The sequence below is a fragment of the Fulmarus glacialis genome, unplaced genomic scaffold, assembly GCF_000690835.1.
Source record: "Fulmarus glacialis isolate BGI_N327 unplaced genomic scaffold, ASM69083v1 scaffold990, whole genome shotgun sequence".
Lineage (NCBI taxonomy): Eukaryota > Metazoa > Chordata > Aves > Procellariiformes > Procellariidae > Fulmarus > Fulmarus glacialis.
In genome coordinates this window covers 22,563-50,550 of record NW_009186848.1, presented here as the reverse complement: position 1 = coordinate 50,550, position 27,988 = coordinate 22,563, and the positions used below count along the sequence as shown (strand labels likewise).

General features: G+C 38.9%; 1 protein-coding gene across 1 annotated transcript in view; it reads left to right on the top strand.

Annotated features, from left to right (window-relative positions):
* Window positions 1-27,988, top strand: part of ASPG (asparaginase) — a gene marked incomplete at its 5' end in the record, with an annotated part of 41,485 nt that overhangs the window by 3,153 nt on the left and 10,344 nt on the right. Inside the window, 10 exons of the mRNA XM_009572678.1 lie at window positions 470-581; window positions 3,217-3,342; window positions 4,790-4,873; window positions 5,938-6,064; window positions 12,799-12,911; window positions 14,423-14,608; window positions 17,560-17,673; window positions 20,703-20,822; window positions 21,920-22,015; window positions 22,909-23,072. Of these exons, the coding sequence (XP_009570973.1) occupies window positions 470-581; window positions 3,217-3,342; window positions 4,790-4,873; window positions 5,938-6,064; window positions 12,799-12,911; window positions 14,423-14,608; window positions 17,560-17,673; window positions 20,703-20,822; window positions 21,920-22,015; window positions 22,909-23,072 (1,242 nt within the window). The remainder of the gene's footprint in view (window positions 1-469; window positions 582-3,216; window positions 3,343-4,789; window positions 4,874-5,937; window positions 6,065-12,798; window positions 12,912-14,422; window positions 14,609-17,559; window positions 17,674-20,702; window positions 20,823-21,919; window positions 22,016-22,908; window positions 23,073-27,988) is intronic.

The following is a 27,988-nucleotide window of genomic DNA, read 5'->3' as shown; positions in this document are numbered from 1 at the left end:
AAGAGTGTCTATTTATAGGGTATCTATTTATATTTATCAAAGGATCAAAAAGTTGTTGCAACTTTTCTGTTGACCCCCTATAAACCTTGGGAGCTTTATAGATTCCTCTCAATAGCTTATGAAGCATTTTTAAACCTTAAGGCTTCATATCGACTTTTGTTAGAACTCAGTTCCAAACTTAAACAAAGTAAGTCTGTGTTCTTCTTCTCTGTCTTTAGTTTTGCCAGCCCCTCTCCGCCTCCCAAATTATATTTATTATTAAATTAAATTTAGGGATTTGTGCTTTAAACCACATCAAGCCATGAACTTCTAAACTTGGAACTTAATGTTCTAAATTTAAGACTGGTTTTTTGCCATGGACTTGGGGGATGGGGAGAAGAGTGAAAACTACTGATTTAGAGAAAAAATCAGAAGTGATGAGCTGATATTAGCTCTAAGAATTTTTTTTTCCAATTCTCTTTCTTCATAGTGTCTCTAAGCAAAACAAAAGAATTTTTTACACAATCCTGGAGCTCTCACCACTGCTTGATTCTTCCAACATGACGCCGGAGGACTGGGCCAAAATTGCAAAGAAACTTGAGGTACTATGGTGTGGGATAAGAATTCATTTGTTGCTTAAACAAAACCAGCGGTATATCTAGTATACTTAGCAAGATAAAAATATTCAGTAGTGCTATAGATACATATTTATTTATTTAAAATGTAAATGTTATGTACCTTGCTTAGTTACTTGCAAAGTAACAAGTACTGTGATTACAAGGCTTACTGATTTTTTTTTTCCTTTTGAAAATGTTGCAAACTCATTGAAGTTATATAGTTCTTCCAATGATAAGCTGTGTCATAATTCTGTACGAGAAAAGAAATAGGAAAATTGCAGCTATGATTGAATAAGGTATGTAATATGTAGGTTGATATGTTCTAAAACACTGACTTAAATTCACTGTCCAAAAATGTTGAATAAATTCCTTAGGTGTAGGTGACTTAACTGAAGGTTACTTAGTTAATACATCATTTGAGTGTTCAAATAGCTTAATAGTTGGCTATTGACGTAGAAAATAATTTCATGTCTTTATGCCTTTCTTACTCTGGACACAGGCGGACTTGACTAGCTTTAGCTTTGCAGCCAGTAGAAAAAATGCTATCATGGTTAGGTTTCCCACACTGGGAAATGTTTAAAGCCCTAGATATTTCTGCACATATAGATACATTCATTACATCCTTCTCTAGATTAAAAAATCAGTATTTCTTTGCTTCTGTCCCTGTGTCTGAACTTAGCTGTGTGCTTTTAAGAAAGTAGAAATGCGAAACGTTTCAAATACTTCACACCAGGAATTCATACATAGCTGTTAGAAATAAATAACCTGGTAAGATACTGCTCTTCCACTCTTGCTCGCTCTGCGATAGTGGGCTTTATAGTGTAAATTTCCTTCCTTAACCAAGCTGTAGCAATGCATGTGAACAGTATAATAATGCAGGGAATGATACTGAAGATTCAGGTAACAGTCTTTCACCTTTAGGTCATCTAATCCTGAAACCACCAAACTAGGGATGATGCTCCTCCTATCGAGTGCATCTTGCCAGGGCAGAGAAGAGAGAGAGCTGGTGTATAGGTGGAGAGCCTCGAGGATGGAGCAGGGATGCAGCTGCGAAAAGTCCAGGGCCAAGAGTAGAAGGCAGCAATCCCATGCTGAACAGGAGAGAATTTACCTTTCTTCCTTAATGGCATATTAATTTTATTACAAAAAAAAATGTTTCTTTCTTGTACACAGAAGGCAGCTTCTCTGTATATAAAAATATCCAGTTCATGTAATCCAAGTGAAAAGTGCTGAGAAGGGAAAAAAAAAACCTTCTTCAACTGTCCGGCTTATGTATAGACTCTGCCACTTTGTGTTCATCTTGGACACGTACTTGGCACAGCTGTAACGTGCTGATGACTTTCCAGACTGAAACATTCTGAAGATGTTTCTGTGGGATATCTCCTTAATTGCCAACCTGATCTTTTACATTATGAAGCTTAAACCAAGCTATGTTCTTTCACATCTAATAAGGTTCATAAGGCTGAAAATATTTGTGAGCGTACTGATTGAGTTAGAGAGGACAAGTGGGTATTTCTGTGATCTTCTTGAAACTTACTTACCTTGTTACTGTATTGGTGAATAACTGCAGCACGCTTTTTGCATCACACTGTAGTTTGGCCTACAGAAAGATCTTGCAACACTGGCTGTTGTTCTGCTGGCTAACTTGTTAGAGATAAGCAGAAATCCCCTGAAACTTCCAGTAGGTAGGAATATGTAGGCACGAGTATCAGTGAAGAAATAGCAAAAGGACAAGTAGAAATCTGCAGGTGAGTTTGGAGGTGACCTTACTATCAGGAGATGCCAGGCATGTGTGCCTACTGTAGCATAAGTAGTGAAATTAAATTTAATTTTAATTCACTTTTAAAATAGAGAAACCAATTCCTTTTTCCTCCAAAAGCCAGCAGATGACTTCATTCCAACAAGATGAACTGTGCAATTCGTGGCTTTGCATTAGAAAGACTCCTGTGTGGAATTGAATGTAGATTAAAGTTATTATAAAATTCCTTTTTGTATCTGTACATGCCTGATAGTCTAAGGGACTTCTCAAAAACCAGCACGTGTATGTACATTAACGAACAACAGGAAGCCTCTTCACCTCTTTCTGCTGCAGAAGTCACATACTGCTACAGAAAGGATGACTTTTCAACAGAAGAGGGCACTCGTACACTGGCAATTTGCCTGTCTGCCACCGGATTAAATGGACTGGTTTTTCTATATGTTATGATAGCCTTGGTTTGCCTAATCTGTTCCTGTAAATGGTGTAATCCCTAAAATAAAAGCGGCAACAAGAAATCAGACTATATGACTAATTTGCATATGTTAACATTCCTGTTTAAAGCCATTGCTAAGCTTTTCTTAATTAGCAGTCTTCTGGTTTAAAAATGCTGCATTAATATGTATACATAGAAGAATCTCTTTGACTATTCCATAATTAGAATTATTGGCTCTAGTGCTTGGTGTCCTATTAACCCTTAATTGTATCTAAACTGAAAACAGGATAACATTAGGAGGAATTGTGTGTAGTACCCTTTAAAGTATTATGCTGTTGCTTGCATCAGTGAAAGTAATGCAATATGTACCTCACTGCTGATGCCAATGCATTGCTCTAACAATGTGAAAACTGTCTCTCCATCTCCAGGAGCACTATGAAAAGTACGATGGTTTTGTGATCCTTCACGGCACTGATACCATGGCCTATACAGCTTCAGCCTTATCCTTCATGTGTGAGAACCTGGGTAAAACTGTTGTTCTGACAGGATCTCAGGTAATGGACTTCATTTGAAGTTGAAGTCAGAAGCCTCATTTTTTATTTTTATATGCAAAACTAGGTAGTATCCTGATTAACACTATAGCTTAGTAGTGCAGGGCAGGCCTTGGGCCAGGGTGAATGCTCACAGTGCTGATAGAAATTAGTGAGAATTGACAGGCTCACCAGCTGAGGACCTGCCCCAAAATTTACAATTAATGACTTTACAACTCTGTACCTAATCAGACCAGTAGTTCATTATGACTGGGGCCAGATGCTTCAGAGAAAGATATAAGAGCCTGTCATTGGCCATTGTGTATTAATTGGTTTATAAGAGAAGCATCTTTCCAGCCTCAGGTGGCTGCTGGTTGTTAGCTGTCTGTTTTTCTTTTAAAGCCTGAAGCTTATTACTTTGTACTTCATCAGTTGTTATCTCGTCTTATGTTACTCATCGTTGCATTCTTTATAATTTTTTCAATAATCTCTAAGCATTAGATGCATTTTTGATCATTTCTGTTCCACAAAGCATCTAACATGGTCTGTTTCCTTTTCTCTAAAGACTACATTTATTAATTTTCATTCTCTTAGCTGGAGATCAGCCCTTTGCATATTTTCTGAGGGGGAGGGGTTGTCTTACTAGAATAGCTTGCTTGAGCGTAAAATACAGCTCTAATCACAAAAGAGAGATGAAACATCGCACTGTAAAATTCCCCTCCCCCATCTCATAACTTCCCTTTCACATGTGGTCTATTTGAAGTCAAAATACAAAAGTCTAGGAAGGAGTAGGCTCCCACTTACTGTCTTGACATGGGGCAGTCTAGTTGTGGTACATCATATTCAAGGTTTTACTTACTTTTTGGCTTTATTGCTTGGAGATCTGCCTGACATATGATCTAGCAATTGAGCATGTGATTTTTTTTTTCATTGCTGAAAGGAGCTCTGACTCTCTGTTAATAAAGAGGCAATCTGAAAAGGCATGGAAGTCATCATTCAGTTTTTAATCTTATCCTTTTCTGTCGATAATAACCTGCTGGCTCAGTTTTTCTATACTATGAGGAAAGATGGTGCAAGAGAGCTGTTGTGAAGCACATAGTGGCAGTTCTGTATGATCTGGGTGATTGCTTTTCCTCTGTACAATCACTTCTCCTATGCTCAGTCACTTTAACTGTGCCTGCTTTCTATTTTTTGTATTTTTCCTGAATCAGTCTTTTAGTCTGCTTAATCACACTAGAATAATCTCTATATTAGCTTTTAAGCACTTAAATTATAGAAGTCTGTTAAGAACAGAGGGAAACCCTGCCATCTGCTACAGTCTAAAATAGTTTTGATGAAGAAGGAAACTTTATTTGTCATAAATCATTGTTACATAAATTATTCATGTATTTGTATTGCATAAATTGGACTCTTTTCTGCTGTGTAGGCTTTGCATAAGGGACAGGATGTAATTTCAGTCTCTGCTCTTCAGGTGCCCATATACGAGTTGCAGAATGATGGCCGAGCCAACCTTCTGGGGGCACTGCTCTTTGCTGGGCAGTTCGTGATTCCTGAGGTCTGTTTGCCTGTGAAGACCATCTCAGAAGCTGCTTTTCTCCTTCTAGCCAGGGCACATACTTACATACTCAAAATATCTGGTGGGCAGTAAGGAATTGCACTTAAAGAGGAAGATAAATGGATTCCACTGAGGAACAGGCACTTGCATGGCAAAGCACATGCCATTTTCTCAGGAGTCATATCCCATTTTGCCCATACATAATCTATAAAGACTATCAAGTCTGAAATGTAGCTTGCAGCAGACTTGAAATCAGAGATTCCCTTGCAAACATGTGGGATCTGAAACACTTGTAAGTCAGTTTTTTAAATTTACTTGGAAGTTCTAAAGTTGCTCTAGAACTGGTAGGAGTGTCTTCTAGTTCTAGTTCCTGAAGTGTCGAGGATGATATACCTAATGGACATGGAAGTACCTCCATGGTCTCAGCACCCTGCCTTTAAAGATGTTGGTGCTGTGCAGCCCAAAAATGAGAGAGAAAACTGGCCAGGTTACACCTCATTTCACTTCTGCCATGCTCCCAAAGCCAGTTCTTGTAAAAAAACAGCAATACCTGACTGGCCAAGATCTTCATAACTAATAACAACGTTGAGGTATCTCTTTTCCTTCAAATTCCAATTGACAAACTTTAAGGGAATTGAGAAGGAACCTGATTATTTATGTGTGGTAACTCTTTTGAAAGTTATCCTCATTTTCACTAGGCCTTTTGTTAAGGTTTTGGACTCTGAATTTAGATACAACTGATGAACTTATTAAAAAGTCCACATTGTTTCTTTCCTCTATCTCTGAAGTGGACTCAGGCAAATTTGCTGTCTCCTAGACTATGCCTCATGAGAGGATTACGAAACTAGTTAGTTCTTAACTTGTTTTGTTCTTAAATTCTTAAACCAATGTGTGACAGATGTGCCAACTCTTTTTGAAAGGGTAAGAGTTGTAAACATCCACTAGCCTCTGAGTTGCTTTAAAGATTTAGAAAACACTTTATAAAGGACAGACTACAGTATTTATCTACTGAATCTTTTAATTACTGGCTTATTCATAGACCTGTTTCTTTACTTGTCTTGCAGGTGTGCCTGTATTTTTATAATAAACTGTACAGGGGAAATAGGGTGACTAAGGTGGATGCTGGGAGTTTCAATGCCTTTTCCTCACCTAACCTGCCTCCACTTGCAAATGCTGAGGTTGATATTACAAGTAAGCAACATCATCTCTTAAGCCTTGTAATTTATGCCACATGCAATAGAACTCTAGCTGAAAAGAATCTGTGCCTATGTAGTTCAAATGCTGTTTTTAAACTCAAATATCTTTGAAAGCCCTGTAGCTTGACTCCACTTTATCTGCTTTGAAACTGTTTAAATGTTAGTAAGACTGAGAATTTGTGACTCAACTGCATTTATCTATTGATTATAGATGTGAGCTAGGCTGACTTTGACTAAAGATCCAGACTAACCAGAGGGAATGTTGCCCCTGTGTCATGAAAATGCTTGTTCTGAAGATAAAAATGAGGGAGTGAGGACTGAAAGAACAAAGAGTTTAATCTCGTTAATGACGATGCTGGGCTCCAAAATCAGGCAAAAGAGTCATTGCAGAGTACTTGCAGCTTCAACAGATTCTCTGTTTGATGCATGTAATTGTGTAAGATATTTTACTGGATATTTAGGACCTGTCTAAACTGCAAGCACACTGAAAACGGCAGACCTAGAATATGCTGTGTGAAGTTTTTTTTCCCCAAACTTACTCAGACTCCCTATAATTTCTGTGTGTCTGTTTTCTAAGGAGAAGAAAAAGTACATGAAGATTTCAGTACCCGTTTGCAAAGTCATTAACGTGCTGATGTCTGTTCTTGGATAAACGGCACCCTTTCTTTGGAGAGGGGAAAAGAGAGACACATTTGGAGACTAGCCAAATGAGGAGTTGCCAAAAAACGTACTAAAGGACAGTTTAAAAAATATAACATGTTATGTGAGCTGCTTTTGGGTAGGTTAGGTGTATTAAAAATGTGTAGGACTTGGTGACAATCTCCATTATTTCCAAAAATAAGAAATGAGAGGGGGTTCCTGAATTCTTTTGCTAGGTGCTGTTAGTGGCAGTAGGAGCTCTAGCCCTGTGCCAGGCAGCATGCCATTCTGAATGGTTTCTACTACTAGAGAGAGAGACATTCTGCGATTTGGAAAAATAAACTTATCCCTTCCACCTAATGAAGGGAGTTACTTAACCAAGTTTCAGGATCAAAGTGCTGTGTTTGTAGCAGCCAGATACAAACTGAGGAAGCCTGTGAAATACTGTAGTAGTCCGTAAGACATCTCTCAGGTAGAGAGTCTGCGACTGTCGTATTACTGTGCTGTGTCAAATACGGCGTATCTGAAATCAACAGAAATGCTGTCGGTTGATTGTTGCAGTAAAGTGGGGAGAATCTTCTTTCTTGGGTTTTTATGAACTGCATCGAACAGGGCATAAATAAATTCTGTTTACTGACTGATCAGTAATGAAATCAAGCTGCAAATTGCATGCTATTTCTCTCCTGGATTTGAAGGAACTGTTTTGTGATTCCTTGTCTATAGTAGAAAAATGAGCAAGTTATTAAGTACTTCCCTTGGCCCATATTTGGGTCCCATTATCTTTTCAGTAGAATGCCCCAGTGAGATCACTGGGGATTTCTGATTTTAAAACTGGTGGTGTGATAGGCTCTATTTTTGTTTCAGTTGATTACCCAGTTCGGGTAACATCATTTATCCAAGATGACGGTGTCAGTATTGAAGGATTGTTTCATTCTGAAAAAACATAGTTTATAGTATGGGCAATCTACTAGTGCTGCTTTATTTTGTCCAAAGTAATTGTTTGAAACATTGCTGTCTCCCTTGAGTTTCCTGGTACAGTCCTCGTATGAAGCTTTCATGGAGACAAGGAACCACCTGGGGCTTTTAAAAACAAATCAAACAAATCTAGCATCTTTTAACTTTTTTTTTGAAATTACTTTGTATAATATGTCTTAATGCTCCTGTAGACGGGGCTGACTGTAGACACGGCTGACTCCTGCTGCTTCAGCATTATGGAGAGCAGCCTGAGGATGCCAGGAGGCGTAGGCCATGTGCAGAAACTCTTCCTCAGGCTTCCCAGTTCTAATGAACCTGGGAATGAAAACTCCAGAGAAGCAGAGGGGGAGAGATGACAAGATGGAAGGAGTGGGAAGTGTAATGGGATAAGAGCTTGCGATCATGGGTTGGTACGCAGGAATGAAGAGAGGAGATGCTGTTTCAGGCTAGGCATACCATATAAAAGCAACGATCTACTTCAGAGCCAGAGAGGCGAGGGAGAAGCTTAGTCCCCTTCCCTTCGCTTCCCTAGCTGCAGCACTCTTCTTCATTATTGATACCTGTTTTTTACCCTGTTCCTCCTTCAGATGAGGCTCCCAGTGGATTTCTGATCTCATCAACTGGCTGTGTTCTTGGCCAGATCCTTAACTGTGTTAGCAACACCTAAGAGTCCCGTTACCCAGTTTTAGATGGGCGGTGTGTCAGCTTCCTCAAGACTTTCAATTTAGCACAAGACAGTCATGTGAGAAGTGAAACATTCTAGCAAACTCCTCAGATGAGTGAGAAACCCAATGCCGATAGAAAATACTTTTGCAGCAGAATCAGAAATCTCTGTATGAAATGGATAATGTAGGAATAACCAAAAATATTTCTAAGATCTTAAAGCTTATCAAATAAAAGACCTTGCCTTAATTTTCTCATATTTTGAAAACAGGAGGGACAAGGAGGACTATTTCACTTGAAATGTGTAAAGAGTCTCAATATATTTCAAAACTGATTAGTCTCCTCTGTTCTCTACTGTCCTAATGAAGCAAATATGAAACTTGCTTTGTTACCATGGCTGGACTTTCTTCATCCCACATGCATGTAACTTCTGGGAGTGGTGGACATGTACAGGACCGTATGATGAGAAACATAACTTCCGTAGGGGACGAACAGAGCCCGTGTGACTGTGCATGCAGATGTGGTACAGCAGCAGCAGAAGGTTAGAAGGCCCTTTGGGGCTTGTCTACCCACCAGTCTCATTAGAGAGAAGCTATTCGTCACTGGCCAAGTCTGTGTCTTGGTAGGCAGTTCTGGTTATTTATAGTAAAAAGCCCAAGTCATTCATGTATGAAGACAAATGCCAGCTCTCTTCACTGAAGTGCTTTTGGTCCTCCCCCCCTTGTAAGTAGGCATGTTGATTCTCGCAACGACACCATTAAATTTAAATACTCATTTCAAAAGGTGTGTGTCAATTGTTTTATAACAAACTGCCAAAAAAGGGGGTCTATGTTTGTTTGCCTCCTTCAGGAATTTGCACCCATAGGTTGGCCTGCGCTCCCCACCCCTTGGCTGCCGCCATGAATTGTAATGAACGCCGGGGCAGCTTATATAATGGTAGGGCTCACCCGTAGCCCTGCAGAGAAGGATGAGAAGAAAGCGTTGCTGTTTGTCTGGAGCTCTGCAATCATGAAAAGCTGTATTTCTTGTTTGATTTCATAACTCGGAGTTCAGTCACCACTCCTAAGGGAGGTGTCACTTTTAGTTGCTTCTCTCCCATTATAAGTTGAAACCTGCATTGTGGCATAGGCGCTGTTTAAAAAAAAGGGGGGTTTTGTGTTTTCTAGACTGTTTAGAGCTGCTTCTCTTTTTTTATTTTATTTTTAAGTCAGGTTGATGTTTTTTCCACACTAACCCTATCACCGTAGTTATCTCTGTGTGTGTGTGTGTGTGTGTGTGTGTGAATAAATGTGAATGAGATAAGGATGTATTTTTAAGCTGTAATTTTAAGAGCTGTAGTGTTTGGTAGGGAGGGGGAGATTGGAAATAGCAGAGTATTGTTTATGTGATGGTTTTGTATGGAAGAATAAACAAAAGGCCTTAGTGTCTTGAATGCAGTCTCCTTCAATAATGCAATCTTTTCTATCCCAAGCCATTTTGGATACAGTATATAAATAGCCATTACCTCTTTATTTTATGTACATTGCTTTAAAAACTTTCTGCTGTGCAAGACCAGTAGCTAGCTTACGTTTGTTCCTCAGCTTTGTATCCATATTTACATAATGTAGTACACTATATCAGTTAAACTTTTTACAAGCACAGGCCATCCAAGTCAGAACAGGTTACAGTTCTCTGTGTTGTGCCAAAACTGAATATCCCTAATTAGTCACTCTTATTCATAGGATGAAAAACTGTTATGAACACTGATATATACAGCTTTTTGTACTTCACCTGCTTGTATATAAGTTTCTTACTTACGAACTGTTAGTGATTCCTAAGGGGTTTTTTAATTTTTAATTTTTTTTTTTTAATTTATTTAACAAAAAGAAGATTTCTGTGTGGTATGACTATAGGCTGCAAGACAGCTGGTTTATTCAGTACAGTGAAGATGCTTGAACTTAGCTATGCGACGTAAATATTCTTCCTTTTTGTGGATGTAATCTTTGAGATGGAGGATGCAAAGGGTGTGTTCTAAATTTTTTTTTCCCCTGCATGGCGCTCTGCCTCACTTACAACAGTTCTGAATAAATCTGAGATGAAGTCAGGCTTTTATGTATATTTGTTTGTCTTTGGCTCTTGCATCACACTTGCCTTTTGTTCTGCTTTTTAGACTCATTTGTCTAATGGAAAACTGACATCTGTGGAGTCTGCAGTACCGAGCACGTTATATAGGCTGATGAGGTTCATGACCAAGAGAATGTTAACTCAGGGACAATCTTTAGTTCTTTTTTTTAATATGGTTCGGAATTACATCACTGTACTATGCATTTATCTTGAAGATGATATGTTATTTGGTAGAGCGTACTCCAAGAGTACAGGTATAGGCCTGGTATAGGTCTGACTTCTGAACCTATCCTCTGATCTCTCTCCTTGGTCTTCTATTTTTGGCAATATTTTAGTGATCCATGCCAAGGCAGGTTTCCTCAGTTCATTCTTCAAGTTCATTACAGGCATTAGGGATGCTAATAGTTGCCAAACTTAGTAGTATGCATTTGTGAAGTTTTGGCAGGGACTCCTAGCTTATGGAGGATAAAGGAAAGAAAGCTCTGATACAATTTTATTGCCATACCTTCTTATAGAGGAGGCTGCTTTTAAAGAATTAATCTGCGTGTTAGAAGGTTGAAAGGATTGGATTTATTGCTAAACACTGCTGCTTCTTAAAGCACAGTGCTCACGAGTGAACGTGGTTAGCCAGGCCGATGAACCTCAAGCAGAACAAATGCACGGCTTTCTGCACTCACCTGTGTAGCTCCCGCAGGTCTCTAACTCACTCTGGAAAGCTTATGGAGGCCTTTGAGAGCTATTTGGCTAACTACTAAATCCAACCAGGTGGTTCAGAACCATGCTGGCCAGCTTAGCACAAAGAAAGAAACTGTAGAAATGGTCTATATTTCTATTCTCCCATTCCCAGATCATTAGGAATCCATGTGCTGAAGTGTGGCTGGTTGGACAGACATGATGCCAAGCCAACTGCCTGTGACCTGTTTAACGACTTACAGTATTTTTTTAGAAAGGACCTACAGAGGCTCTAGTTGCTGACAGGACACTACGACAGGAAGGGAAAGTTCGTGAAGTGTTATAGGTGACTGCTGTTTTCTGTCCTGGATTGTGTACTTTTTACTATCTCTGGTAATGGGGCAATAGAGTAGGCTTCAATGGAGGCTTTTAAATGCACTCTGAATTTTCTTGCAAATGGCTGTCTGCTGATTGCAAGAGATTGCAGCAGTAATTGGTATGAGTAACTCTCCGCATGGCTGAAAGCAAGTCAGTATTATGCACGCAGATCTTTTATCTGTCTTGCTGCTTGGGAGTTTCTCCAAAATCTAAAAAGCTTAAATCATGATGGGGAAACAGGTAGCCTTACAGCATGGTCTACTTTCATTGAAGCATGATGCTCTGAGCTGTTTGTTAAACCTCTTCCGCTGCCTTGTAGGAGCCATCAGTGCTACCAATGCTGCACCTCTACACTGAAGTAGTAAAATTTTGAAATCAATAATGCATGACTTTTGCTTCTAATAATGCAACATAAACAAACTATTAGTTAAACAGCTGGCTTCTGGCTCTAAATGTGTAATCGGAGTTAATTGAATCCTTGCTATTTTATTTAATCGCTAGTAACTACCTAATAAACTCTGGAGGTGATTAGCGGCAACAGTAACTGCATTTGTCATCTCCTATGTCTGGGAAGATGAAGGTCTGTTTTCTAAACATGAATCCAGGCTGCTATCAGGCCAACTACATAACAATGAAGTTCAGGTCAGTGCGTGACAAGTAAATACCTCACCTATGCGAGACCTGCATGCCGCTCTGTTGGTTGAGGCTTTCTGAGCCCTCTGAACTGGGAGAGTTGGCACTAACAGGACACGTTCAACATCGTGAACCCATCAGGTCTAGTACTTGGATGCTTTTCAAAGCTATCAGACTTCTCTTTTGAAGAGGTTGTAGTAGAGGTATACAGCTTTGTGTCTGATTGATCATCCTGTTCACTAATGGGCATTGAACTAAAATATCCATTTTGGAAGTCTTTGCTATAAAATGCTATTAAATTGAAGTATACATATTAAATATCTCCTTGAAGAGCACTAACTTAGAAATATTGATGAGCAATACTGATATGTCTTGGAATCTAGACTATTTTAGAATTAAAGCTAAAACTAACACAGTTGAGCCTGTCCTGGATGTGGGCTTTGAAGACATATTTTGCGGTACCTAATAAATAAGGTGTGTTAGATCAGCTGCTATGGCTGCTGTCTTAAATGGGCCTTTATTTCCTCTTTTCAAAAATACATTGTCTTTCATGAATCCCCTACATAAGAAAGAGTTTTAAAGATAATGTTGTAAGTATGAAGTGCTACAAGTGTACTTAATATTATGTCTTAATATTAAATTAAAAAGGCCATTTCTCTTTAACAGTAAACTGGGAAACAGTATGGAAAGCCAATACCAAAAAGAAATTTCGAGTTCACACCAATATGAACAGGAATGTTGGGCTTCTGCGAATCTTCCCAGGAATCACTGCTGCTGCTGTAAGTGTCACCACTTCGTTTTGGAAGTGGGTGAAGTGATGCTCAAATATTTGATTAGTTAGCAGAAGTAGGGAAGCTGCATTGTTATAGCAGTAGTTGGGGTTTTGGAGGGAAGGGAAAGGATCTGTCGTCTTCTGATAAATGTTTTTTGGAATATCAGAGCATTCAAAGACTATTTTCATATGCCATAAACTATTGATAAAAGCTTTTCAAATACCTTTTGTCTAAACCGACTGGGCTCTGAAACTTAAAATTTATTTCTTGTCAGGGCTCTTACATAGGTCAAGTGTGCTTTTCTAGACAGGTGCAGGCTACAGTGACCATGGAAATGCTCTCTTGCTGCATATTGAAGCATATTAATAGATATCTTGTCAAGGAATACACAATATGGTGGGAGGAGGGGAGCTGTGAGTACAGCTCATGCTTCTTTTTTAAGGTTCATTTTGTCTCACACTGATGGTTAACATGACCCTCAGCATTCATACAGAGCTGCAAATGAGAAGTGGGATTTTGCTGCTGAAAATGAGAAGTGGGATTTTTTTGCCTTTAGAAATTATTTTGCAGAACTGTGGTTTTAGGTAGATTTGTCTTTATATTTTTGTCTAATATTAGTTCCATTAAATTGACAGGTCTTTTGTGGCTGTTGCCATCTTAAATTGAATCCAGTAGTTTAAGCAGCACTCCTCAATTATATTACCATTCTTTTTAGGTGAATATGAACAGATGGAAAGGCAGAGGGGTGGTATATTTGCAATAAAACTCCAACTGCATAGTTAGCCTCATGGGGGCTTACAGTGTATTGCATTTAGCATATGTGATCAGCAAGGAAACGTCTAGGTTGTGTAAAATACATCTTTCTAGGAAGAGGACTTTGCTAGGCTTCCTCTTACAGTGAACCACAATAGCTACCTCATTAACAACCAGCCCAGAATGAATTAGTGCCTCCTTTTTTTTCTACCTTGAGTTAAACCAATTGAGTTTTGAGTTAAAAAAACTCCAGGCTGCATTAGAATGTTCTTTCCTGAAAGGTGAGACACTCTCTCTCTTAGTTAGGCAGACATTTGTTAACAAAACTCTTTGCTAAAGTAACAAATCTGGGCAGGGGTGGGGGTTCTAATCTCAATTAATAATTCTGCATTTAATTCTTAAGTGTAAATCTACCCTTTTGTTCCACCATGGTGCAACAGTATAGCCTGTTAACAGCACTTGAACAATAGCATCCTTTTTCACATTGAGGTCATGACTGTAGAAAATAGTTTATTTTAAAATCTGTCCCTCTAGGAATTTTAAAGGAAGCTGAAGAGTGAAATTCTCATTTTTTTAAAGCTTATTCTACAGTTCCAGTTATTGCAAATGGGGAGCACAGAGGACATGAGAAGACTGTAAGGCATGAGAGTCTGTAAGACTATAACAAGAATAGACCATTTTTAAAAACTCTGTGCCGTACATGAAAATCTTAATGTGACTTAAACACATCTTTTGTCTTTCTTTCCTGACTTGTTTTTAAACAGGTAAAAGCATTTCTTCAGCCTCCAATTGAGGGCATTGTACTTGAAACTTACGGAAGTGGCAATGCCCCAAACAACAGAGAAGACTTGCTGGAAGAACTGAAGAAAGCAACTGAACGAAAAGTAGTGATTCTAAACTGTACGCAGTGCTTACGAGGGTCCGTTAAAACAGTCTATGCAACAGGGCAGGTAAGGGTTGTGCAATGATCTCAGAATCTACTGCTGTGTAAAAGAAACATCCCACTGATACAACTTGATTGTATGCTTCTAGTAGTCCAGTGTATAAAACCAGATTTGTTAAACTCCAAAGATATTGCTCATAAAGTAACTATATCTGAAAAATCTTAAGCTGGAAGCATTTAAATATGTATCTGCAAACGAGATCCTGTTACTCTTAGTCTGGAATGGTGGAAACAGTCAGCTCAAATCCCAAATTAGTGATTGCTTGCTTTTGTCGTGTGCAGCACTCCAGGATACCTTGCATTAGATTGGTAGTATCTGTCCTAAAGGGATTCCACTGAGCTAGAAGATAGACTAGGGGTCAGATGATCAAATAAAGTAGTATTTAATAGGCCAGCAGTTACTTAGCCACAATGTAAGAACATCAAGAAAGCCTGCAAATCCAAGCCATATTCCAAATCCCATTTTTTTTTGACTGGAAGTACAGCTGAATTCAGTGAGAGATTGGAGAACAGTATGTAAGGAAGCATCTCTCTTGCAGGATGGAAATCAGTTGTGTTTAACCCATGAAGGCTAGCTTAAAGCAGACTTTGTGTAGATACTGTTAATATTCAGGGCATTTTATAGTGAGTTTTTCAATTGTATATTAAGACATGACATCACTGGGACTAGTAAGACTCAAAGCCTTATAAGAGTATGTGTTGCATGTGGTAGTGTGAAGGAAGCTGGTTTAACTGGCCTTTATGAAAAGGCTAGCCATTAAATAGCCAAGAAGGTGACTCATCCCCCTGTTTGAGACACCTGGTTTTGTTGGGAGCAACCACCTGTCTGGCAGAGCCAGCCTCTTCAATGACTGTAAGACAAATCTAGGTACTCTAGTCTGGTGCCAAAACCTGCCTCTTTTAACATTTTTTTTGACACAGCTTTAGATCATATTTGCTTCAAGAACACATAGTCTCTTTTGAGGAGAAAGAAAAGGAGATTGTAAGAGTTTCTTTCCACTTCTTCAGTATCTAAACTCAGTATTTTCTGATACAGGCAGGCATTTGGATGTTGGTAAAACTTTTGCATAACTTAATGGAGATGTTTTGGGAAGTATTAACTTTTGCAAAGATCGTGTGCTCTGAGTAAATATGACAGGAATACATGGATTATATAAAACAGTTCACACAGAAGGAAGAAAGCAGTTAAGTCAATAAAAACCACCAAACATATTTGAAAAACAACATGAAAATGAAGCCTACCTTTTATGTGATCTTCTGCTTGAAATGAACTGCTAAAATGTATGGAAGGAAGGAAAAAACCTTTTCTATGCTCTGGTTAAAAGATTCTTCAAGTAGACACCTCTAAAATGGCTTTTTGCACTCTGATCCAGACTGTTGATATGCTGAATTGAAAGATTCTGCTCAGGTCTTACTGAACCACTGTAAGCGTTGCTTCCACTTTTTATATGGAGCATGTATTATGTTGCTTCAGCATCCATTGATGGAGGCTGCCCTGTTTTCTTGGCATCTTTTGAGGAGAACACTGACAGAGCCAAGTCCTACAAAATTACTTCATGCTTGTTCTTTCATTGCCACCTTCTTTTCATAAGGAACTGCTCAATGGAGGAAGTATCATGGGTGAATGCTGGAAAGTTGCTGTAATGTTAACTTTACTTTGATTTTTCTTTAAATAAAATCTTTCACAGGTCTCTGCATATGGCTAGGCCATTTTTTACTCATTCAAGCTAGCCAGGTGGGTCAGCTGAGTCCCTGGTTTCCCTTGAAGTGTTTGTTTTAATTTACGGAATGTCTGGCCTCTGATCCATCTGCACAGTAGAAACTTATAATTGAAGGGACTTTAGGTATAGGAAGGAAGCTGGGAAATCCCTTCCTCCTCCTCTTTCTCAAACCGGCTGAAAAAGCCCTAATTGTTCTTTGGCTAGCTCTGCAATACAGAAAGTATTTCTCACCTTCTCTGTATCTATTTTCCCATGGGACTTTTAAAATTTTAGTCTGGGGCTCTCGGAGGTGGTTAATGAGCTGATTAAGGCTCTATTTTGCTAAAAATATTAGTTAAGCCACTACAAGTTTCAAAGCCGAAGTTTATATACAAGGTATTTAAAAGTAAAATGGAGTGTAAAGAACCTACTGCAAGATGCTTAACTGTGAGGCATCACATTATGGCAAAGATGATGATCTGTGGTTTAGAGAAGCCCGAGTGTTTGCCCAGGTACAATTTAGTGACAAGAGATCTGAAATCTCCTTTGTCTTTGGTGTCTTGCTCACTGTACACTTACGGGGCTTGCTGATCATTGCAAAAAATCTTTCTGCTTTTTGCTTCGGCTCAGATAGTTTAGTTTTTATAACTACACGAAAGATAAGTTAAAAAGGTCATCTTTTTCAGTTGTTCTTATCAGAACTGTGTAAACTACATATTTTAGTTGTATGTTCTAAATCATACACTGCTAGCACAGCCTAAAAGGATCTGAAAACACTCCTGCTCTGAGCACACTGTAGTGCTGGAATTCATCCAAAGCAATGCCCCATAAAAGAATGGTAAATATGTCTGTGTGAGAACAGCCTACTTGGCAATGTTCAAAATGCCACTGGGTTAGAACAGAGTAACTGCAGCTTTTCAGTAAAGGGAATCTGACAACTCTGCAGATAGCTGATACGGACCTGTAACCTTTCCCTTTTAGCGTAGTAAGTGACCGTGGCAAGCGTTTGGGTGAATTCTTCAATGTTATTGCATGAAAAGGAATTTAAAGTAAAATTCATCTTTATTCAGCTGGTTCTAGTATTTGCTTGGTATTTGATAACTAAAATTACAAAAATTACAGTGGCAGTAGGAGGAGCAAGAGAGTAGAGGCACGGCTGCATACTGTATTCTATGTAGCTACTCATCATTCATATACATTTTCACGTGGGTATTTCTGAATGCTATGCTAATTGGAATCATTATTCCTTTTTATTCAGACTCTTGCCGATGTTGGAGTAATTCCTGGAGGTGATATGACACCAGAGGCAGCCCTAACTAAACTGTCATACACACTCAGCAAGAGTAAGCTTAGCTGGGAGGAGAAGAGGCAGGTAAATATTTCAGTGTGACCTTGAAAGACTTTAACATTCTCATCTACTGTGCTAACTTCTGCTTAGCTGAATGCCTTGAGCTTCTCCCTTGCATTTAAAAGACATTGGTTCCAGAGCCATAGTGTGAACATCACGTGTTTTCTTCCTTAAGGAAAATACTGTTAGGCAAATGAATGTATGTAGATCGGGAGAGAAAAGAATTCTCTGCGTAAGTCAGGGGAAGACCGTGACCGAGCCATAAAAATGCCATCTTTAAATGCTAGTAGTCTACCTTGGACATTTCTGTACTAAAAACCCATCTGTGGAAATTCATATGGGAGACAGAATCCCAACCCTACTGAAGTCAGCAAAGATCTTGTCATTGATCTTAATGTAATAAAGATCTCATCCAAGACTCATTCACACAAAGCTAATTCTGAAAATAAATATTGCCTACAGCCTCTTCCTTTACAGCATCACTCATGACAGTGTTAGATTTTGTTTCTCTAAGAGGAGATACACTTTATAAATACATAAAAAATGGAGGATTATTCTGAGAACCAATTGTAACTGATTTTAAAATCATAACCCCTTTAACAATGTTCTTACTGTTCATTGGTGCTTAATCAAGGCTTTTTTCCTCAAATTATATAGTTATATGTCATGTTCCTTTTATACAAGGAACATACAGCTCTGAATTAGATAGGGGAGCAGCAGTCTGCAGGAATGCATGTGTTTCTATGCTTGTATGCAGTGAAATCATAATCCTGACACTTTGGGAGATGACATCATGATGAGTCACTCTCTAGACTTAAGCACTGCATGCACATGTGTATTTTAGGATGGTGTTTTGTTTTTCTTAAAACTGAAACAAATTTGATCATTATTTCGTGCTCAGTATCTTCCAACCAGTAGCAGCTCTTGAGACAAACATATTTGGATACCTATGATCATAAGTGGGGTGGCTGGAAATACCACTTACTGTGCTTAGAAACAGTTTCAGACTCTGAGCTTTCGGTTGTTTGCTAAAGCCCTGGCTCTGAAAAATGAGAGGAGGAGGAGCTATGTGTTTCTTCAGTGAGGATGGCAAGAACATACTCTCTGCAAGAACACGTTTGACAGGGGACATAATGCTGTGTGAAGGGTAGTGGTATTGCATGTGTTTGTGTATATACACTTCAGAAAGCCAGGCTCTTCACTGATGTCCCTTTGGTACACTCACTGACCCTGGAACATAGGTATACTAGCCTGTTTTTTTAATGCAGACTTTAATCTTCTTGCACAGAGGATTATTTGACCTGGGACAGGAGAAACTTTCCCAGCTGGCTTCCTGCCTAGGTGTTTGAGTTAAAACTTAATTTGAGATCCAGTTTGCTGAGGTGAGATAGCTGACTTACTCAGGTGAGGACTTGGTGATAGGACATTTTAGGTACCACTGGCACAAGGTACTCCTGCATCTTCACGTGCTGCCCTTCAGAATGTGCTACACAGTTTTTGTGTGGTGGTACTGGGACCTCCTTTATGTGGTTTGAAAAACAAAATAACTTTTGCAATTTCTTTGAGTTAAGCAGGATCGGTTTCCTCATTTGACTCATTGTATAGGCCCACAAACAATTGTGTTGGCACAACTAAGGGAGCAGCATGCTGCATTGCCTGGGCAGGAATGAGTGGTAGAGACCAGGAGAAGAAGAAAGCCTGGAAATATGTTGTCTGTGGCAATATCTTCAGCTAAACATATCACCAAACAATAGTCTCCCAAGAGACGGAAGCTCTCCTGAAGCTGGCGTGGTTATTTTAGGATTCTCTTTCAACACGAAGAAGCAAGGAATGTGCCCCCAGACACATGCAAATGGCTGCAGAGCTGGTAGGACTGAGTAAGGCACGTAGGGCTTTGCACTGGGTGCATTTAGCACAGGTGCCAATTGCTAAGGTTACCTGTGCAAAGCAATGATCTCAACCTGTCAAACTCTAAAAGTGCGCCAAAGCGTTGGTATCCTCTGAGTTACATGTACATGGGACTCTTCCAGCAGACAGCTACAGTGTTGTCAGCGCTTGGAGTTGGTTTTTTTTTTTAATAAAGGGCATGCCTAGACATAGGTAAACCTGGGGCATTCCTCCTTCCAACATCACATCTGTTTCTTGCAAACTTTCACAATCCTGCTTTTTAAAATTCTAATTGAAATAACTACGTGCTTTATAGCTGCATCAGCAACCTTTCGTGAAAGAGTGCCAGTATGTAAAATTGTCAGAATTGAGGAAACCAGTTGCTTTTTTTTAATGACTGGCTTCTCCCTCTGTTGTCCACATTTCCCAGAACCTGTCTTTTGGAGTATTTTCTTTTCTTTATTGACATGTTCAAGCACTTTCTACACATGAATTGGCTGACCTTTGGTTGGGTTGGTTTTTTTTTTTTCCCCTGGTTGTATTGGATGCACCCATCCTGCAAACTGTTAACACACCTGCTTTAATATTGAATAATATTGAATACTGTAGACCCTCTGCATTCAAAGCTGGCTCTATGGCCAAATTTTAACAAAATCAGACCTATTGGAGCTGTTTGAAAATCCATTGAAATACATGACCGTCCACAGGCAGCAATGAACTTTGTTTTGAGCCCTATGTACACAGTCTATGTAGGAGTACCGAGGTTTGGGAATGCTGGCAAAAGGCACCATTTCAGAATATTCTGGTCTTCAGCCTCACTCTGCTAATTACTCACTATCTTTGTGTTTTTAAGTAGGCTGCAGCTTACCCCACTAGGGAACTTTTGTCTGCATAGTCTGGAAATTGGGGTGTTTTGTTATGTGCTTATTTTGGTTTCTTTGCTTTGGAAGAAAGTTTTATTTGCCTGTCCTTTCCCCCCCTGGCCCTTTGTCTTTTTAAACTTGCAATCTTCATGGGACAGTAATATTTCTTTAATCTTTTGTCTGCATTCAATTAGATTCCATAATTCCTCCAAACAATTTTCTAACTTGATCCTAAGTTTTTTTTATTAGACTACTACCATATTTTTCCTCTGCTAACAAAGGATTTGATTGCTTGCTTTTCAGATGCTGAGTGAGAATCTAAGAGGAGAAATGACTGTTGTACCCACAGGAGCCAAGATCTCTCTGAGAGATAGCAAGTTTATTCAAGTGATTGCCAAATCTCTAAGTATCAGCAGCAAAGAGGTATATACTTACATATTTAAAATTGAACTCATGTAAAGCTGTAAACTCAGTTAAATGAACCTAGCTTAAAGATGAACAGCAAAGCTGAAAGAAAAATGGAACATTGGAGCATTATATTATTTTTTTAGTACTGAGTGTCCCAGCTAACCAGTTGGGTTAGGGAGAAAGGCCACAATGACAAGCATAACATTAAAATGTTTTTAATTAAAAACATATTAACTTCTTTTTTTTCCTCTTTGTAGCCCCATCTTGAGTTTATTTTCTTGGCTGGCTGGTTGCAATAACAAGCCTCAGACGGTTGCTGTAATTCAGGGTATCAATGATATGAAAAAGTGCTTTGTATTTTTGTGGTCAAATGTATTGACAGTTTGGAGCAATCCAAATAATAATGGGTAAAACAGCTTAATTGTACATGCAGACATAGAAGGCTAATACTAAGGAAGCACTACACAAGTGTAATTTGTGGTGTTTAATATTAGTCCCTCCCAATTGGAAAATCAGAAAATATAGTATTGGTTGTAAGATACAAGTATTTGCTTTGCTCTTGGCTTGGTTTCAGGGAGGATGGGATTTTTAGTAGCTAATGAATACTGAATGTATGGTTCTTCTTTAGTAAGCGTGAGAAATGGGAGAATATTTAGGGGGCCTATGGGGCTTGTCAGTGGAGGTTTGGAAGTACAGGTTGCACAAATATATGAGGAATCACATGAACAAAGTTGATCCAGTCTTGAGGAGACTGGAATATACGGTCCTTTCCAACTCCTACCAGCGCTGTTTCTCATACTGTACTGATGTGTAACTATGGCAGTAGAGAGAGATGGTAATTAGTGCATGCACCTTAAATGATATATATAGATATCAGGTAATTGTAGTGTTGCCAGGGAGGAATATAAATCTTCATGGATGTGAGACCGACAAAATGTAAAACAACCATGAGACTTCTTCCCTTCCAAGAACTAAATGCTACCATTTTTAAATAACCAAATGACTAATTTGGAAACTTTACATGAAAGCAAGGGCAATGTTTTTGTGACTTGGACATCAATGATATTAGAGGCAAGGCTGATATTAAATGTTTAATTTTATTTGTTTCTCAGGAGTTAGAAGCCGTAAGAGATGCATTAATTCCACCTTTGGCTTGTGCTGCAGCTAAACTGGGTGACATAGATGCACTAAGAGCCATAGCAGAAATGGTAATCTAAAATTAACAGTTTGTATGAAATACGAATTTTTAAATAGAGCTGTAAATGATGGGAGGAAGCTATGCTCACTGGGAAGCAACTACCTAAGTCTTAAAATCAAAGTGCTTTGACTAATACAGTTGGTTTCTAGGCTCCTCAGTCTTTGCCTTTCAAAACTGGTATGTTTTTTCCCCTATCTGGTTCTCAGCTGTTTACATTTTCTTTTGAACTGTGAAAATACAGGTAGATTAAAATGCAAGTTCTTATCTGCTAACTTGGAACACTTTAAAATGGTTTGTGCTGTTTTCTTTCGCTTAACTTTCTTTATGCATATTCATAGTATCCAGCTTTTGGATGTAAATCTGTCATGATTAAAAAAAAAGAACTTGAAAATTATATTTAAGCAAAACACAGTGCAGTGCTAGTTCAGGATTTTTGGCTCTCCCCATAGCTCTGGCTTGGGTTGTACCTGAAAAAAGAAACAGGCATTTCCCTGTATCATCTTCTACACCTCTGTTTTTCTTCTCTTTGCCTTGGTTTACCCTACTCTTGAGACTGTAGTAATGGGCCTCGAGAAAGGATAAATATATCTTGAAAATAACAATAAACTAAGACAAGTAAAATTAGCAGACTGTAAGCACAAAGCTGCTGCATGGCGTACTGCAATAAAGAGCATATCTGAAGGGGCTGTAATGAGAATACGTGTAGAGGGGGAACATGTGGAAGGTGGAATAAATATCTTTATTGGTGCTAAAACAATGCTACAAGATAAACTTTAAGTAAGTTCGACAAGCTTAACATTTTGGTGGCAGAATTAAAATGTGGTGTATGCTTCTACTATTGTACCAACAACTTAATGTGCAGCCATTATCTTTTTAGCATGTGAAGGATCTGTCCTTTTGTAGGGTGGAAACTTGAGCTGTGAAGACTATGATGGCCGAACTCCACTTCATATTGCAGCCTCTGAAGGGCATTTACCATTAGTTGAGTATTTGTTGACATCTGGCGCAACTGTTTATGCTAGAGACAGATATGGATCTACCCCACTGATGAATGCGATCACGTTCAGGTAACAAAATAATTTATACACCACTCTATTTAAAGTTTATAAACCTTCTATCATTTTGGATTTAAAGTCCATTTTGGTCTCAGCAGTCATGTGTAAATGACAGCAGTTAAAACAACACAAACCAGCTTCATTTCGAAGGATGTGACTAGCCTAAATTAAAAGATTTTTAAAAATAATATGAAATGAAAGCAAACAACTTGGTATGCGTGCAAAATTTTAGCATAGGATAACTTATTGCTGCCTTCCCGCCAAGACTTTGTCCGTAATTTCAGGACTCCACTCTTTTTATGAGGCTTCCTTATAAAACAGAGCCAAACTGATCACTCCTTTTGACTGTCAGAAGTGAGAATGCAGGACCAAGGGCTGCCTGTTTTCTTTCTGCCCTCCCCTTTCTCATCAAGACCAGACTATTTCAATTGGCACAAAATATACCGGTATGTTGACATGTTTTAATCTTTCCCTTCCACCAGTGCTTTCCTGAGTCTCTTGCTGGGTGACTGGTTTTTTGATTTTTCCCTTCCGCCCACTCATAATTATATGGGATGGCTGCATGGCTCTGCCTGCTTTGTGGATTTCCTCTTCCTGTTCTGGATGTCAGCAATTCTTGAACGGTAGTCATGGATATGCGATTTACCGGTCTTTTCCATGTTGTATTGTCCTAAGGAATGGCCATAGCGCAGAATATAAAAGTTATCGCATATCAAAATTTAATTTTAAAACACTTAGTTTATATAGCCTGGGGATTCATAGAGCCATTGGTCTTCTAACGTGTTAGAAGCTGCATGCCCTAATCTCTTCTTGTTTCTTTGATCCACTTTCAGCTCCTTATCTCATATTCAGTCTGTATAATGGCAGGAGAGAAACTTTTTTCTGTAAAGGAGCTTGGAGTGATAGAATTTTCATGGTCTTCATGGATGTTTGTCCCCAAATATTCCTACAGCTTTCTAATGCTGACAAGTTCACCTGGTCTGTCAGGCTGGAGTTAGCTCCCTGGGAGGTCTGACAGTCCTGGTTTTGCATTGGCTGCAGGAATAACGTGAAGGCTTTTTCTGTCTCAGTGACCAGATGTAGAAAACTCAACAGGCTCTATTAACTTGAGACTTAAAGTCCTGTGTGGTATTGCCATACCTACTGCACGGTCCCCTATGGCTTTGTAGTTGTTGCTTTATCTCATTAATATATAAGCCCTTCAGTGGCGAACCCTTAAAATCTTAAAGCAAAAACAAGCCCAACAGCAAATCAAACAAATAACCCCGCAGTTGAATAGAGGTGGCTCTGGTCCAATGTGAGAAAATGCTAAAGCATTAGATACCATTAGATGTTCCTGCAAATCAGGCACCTACTTTTTTTACCGCACCCATCTACCGCCTGAGGAATTTCACATGAGCTTGTTGTTTGGATTCCTTAGCATTGCCACTCCTATATTAGACTCCTACTATGACTCTTAAGCTCTTTAAAACTGCACACCCATTTTGATATAGGGAATTGTAAAAGGAAACTGCACCATAACCATTTTCAGTTTCTCTTTTTGTTTCTACTGTTGGAATGAGAGGAAGAGTTGACTTAGAATTAATCTCATAAATGTGTATTTATGATCTGCTGTGTACTCACACTGCATTTCACACTGATAAGCATATAAAGGAGAATGGTAAAGATCAGACAGCTGTATATGTGTGTAATTAGATACCCGCTAAAAAGATTTCTGCTACAGAAATATTTAAATTCTATTTATTAAACAGTTGCGTGCTGAAAGTGAAGAGACTATCCTGATGCAGTGTACAAACCTGGCAGAGAGGGAAGGGGGAAAACTGATCTTAATGAGCAGTCAATGCTTTAAACTGTGTAATATTGTAACTTTCTCAATTTTACTGTATATTGCATCAGCTTAATCCCATTTTCTAAGAATTAATATTTGTTTAATTGGCATTTAAGTACAGTACAGTATCCACTCATGTTAAAAATAGCTTTCTTCCAGTTTTTTATGTCACATTTCTCAGTGGCTTGCCTTTTAACCTAGCATGCAAACCTATATAATGATGAGTGATATCTCTTTTCCATTTAATAATTTGTAAAGATGATCAGGAGTTATGTCACTTCTTAAAAGCTTCTTAACATAGCACTGTCAGCTGGTAGACCAGCAACTTGATCTATATCAATGATAGTCTCTTAAATTTTTTGACTTTAAGTGACTCTTTGTTTGTTTCTTTAGATGGTAAAATGTGGAGTCCCTTTCTAAATAAGAAATAAACTACTGCATTTCCACTTTTTCATTTGTAACTCTGCAATTTGCATGTAGTCTCATTCACTTTATGCATGAAGCTAAACAGACCACTGTTAATTTAGGCCAGTTGCTTGATACATCAAAATTAGTAGCATTCCTTTAATTTCTTAGAGTACCCTCAAGGGATAATTCATTTTCAAAACAATAGGATAATATTTTTTTAATAACAGAAACTCTCTAAGCAGGAAAATGTCTTGAATAAAAATTGTGTATGTTTTATGTAGTTCCATTTACTTGTAGAGCAGTGGTAAAAGGTTGAAAATGGGGAGTTGCTCGTACAGTGCTGTGAGAACATCAGATTAGAGGCAGTAAAATTACCTCCCACGTAAATATGAATTTAAATACTTGATATTTTGCAAGGTTACATTTACATTACTTCAGGAAATCTAAGGCAGAGTGAAAATCTAACCACCACTGACTCCAGGAGTGCACTGAAGCCTGTCCTTACAGTATTTGAGCATAAAATTCCCACTGATACAATGCAGAAAACCGAACAAGTGAAACTAAGCTGATCCTGCCATAACCATTCCAGTTGCTAGGGGAGCAAGCATTAAAAAGAATGAAGCCAGTCAAGTTTGGATATACATTACACCTGCATTTCTTTAGAGAGAGTTGGTGGAAGGTGTGCGCCCTAAGGCCCCAATCCTGCAAACTCTTACATGCGTGTTAATTTCATATGTGTGATTCACTCCTTTTGAAGTTGATTCACTTTTAATAAGTGTCTGCCAAGACAAGGCCTAAGACAATACGTACTGTACGGCACCTTGATTGCTGTGAATCCAGAGCCCTCGCGAACTGGTAAAAGTTCGGATGTCTTTATCTGGAACTCAAACTTTGTTCATAGCAGTGAATGTTGAAGACCACACCAAATCATTTATTTTGCTATTGATCCGTTAAAATATTAGTATACATTGGGGGTTTTATCTCCAGTGTTATCACAGTGTTATTGGGGGTTTTATCTCCAGTGTTATCAATAATGGAATCTAGCAGGGAGGAGACACCAGAAACACTTTTTGTCTATTTGTTTTTTCTTTCAGAGAGCGGATGAATGACAGTGGTAATATCAAAAGGCTAACTTAAGTAACGTATGCAAAATAGAATTGTTTCTATAGCCTATGTTTGACCAAGAGCCACAGTTTGGTAACAGAACGTACTAAGAAAAGGGAGAGTCAGGAACAGTTCACAGGTGACAATAGCTCCTCATGGTTTTGCTTATCAGATGGGGTTAGACTGGACAAGCAGCGGTGCACCCCAGGCTAACGTGGTGACGTTGGCCTTCCCTCTACACCTTGAACTTTCATTGTCCAGCAGTTGCTCTGTTGTTGGTTTGTGCTGTCACCTTAGAACGAGAATCACGTTTGAACCGTTGCCAAGAAGTTCATGGCTCACGACATCAGCTGAACTTCAGAACAGCTAAACTGTGACCCTTGTTAGGCTCAGGAGAGCGGCACTTAAAGAAACAACTTCTAAAAACAAATACCTCTCATGTGCCTAAGACATAGCAGTATCAGAAAATTCACAGCCAGCCTCTTGAAATAGGAGTAGTGCTCTTGTAGTAGGTACAAGACAGCAGAAGTGGTACTCTTGATAGGGCTTCAGTTTCTGCAGAATGTAGATACTGTTTGGGTGCAAGTAGGAACGAGCTGTAGTGTGACTTCCCTCCCGCATAGTTTTCACGTTGAGTGATGGGAATGTGAGAGGTGGTCCATTGCTTTCTTGGAAAGATCTGCTTTTCATAGTCACAGTACTAAATTTAAGACTTTTAAGTTGCGCATTACTATCTGTCCCTATTCTTCCTCTCCCTTACCCTTCACTTAACAAGCACTTAATGTCCTCTTCTTCCCACCATACCAAGAAACATGATTTTGAACAATTCCCCGCCATCGGGACATTGTACTTCTATTTAGGAATGTTTTATTGTAAGCATTTGTTGTAAACACTGTTAGTTTCAATGCTTAAAGATTTATTTTATTTCAAACCACTTCTTTTCCTCACTTAAATTTGCTGTATTAAACATGTGGGTAAATGCCCCCAAATCTGTCTGTATCAAAGATTTATAGAGTCCCACTCAGAGTAGTAATGGCTGTGTGGCATAGGGGGGACATGAAGTGCTTTCTGGAGGGAATCTTGCTACCAGTGAGGAGCAGATAGTTACAACAGGGAAAAAGAAAAGCCTGGCTCTTCGCTGGAATCCAGAGGTATGGACTTCATAGGGGGAGCACATTGAGGGAAGATACCACATAACATTACATGCTTGCTGCCTTTTATCTTTTAGTTCTGTCCCATAGCATAGCTTTTATTTTTAAAAGTGCTAGTTTCATGCTGTGATTTCAGGTATAAGGTGGGAAATGAGGAATACTCCAGGGCAGCCGTTGGAGAGTAAGCAGACACTCCCCATGTTCAGTTCTGTACCCAATGTGAGCTTGAGTCACCAAACATGTTCTACTTTAATCTATTTTAGGTCAAATTTCTTTTCAGCTAATTACTGTTCTGCTTAAGACTGAACTAAAAATTTCATACATGTAGAATTCATTCTTCACCACAGATTGAAAAATAGGAAGCCGTGCCATTATTTGCTGGCTCAAGGAGATGCTTGTGGATGACTAGCCATGTCGTAAGGGACCCACCTGACAAA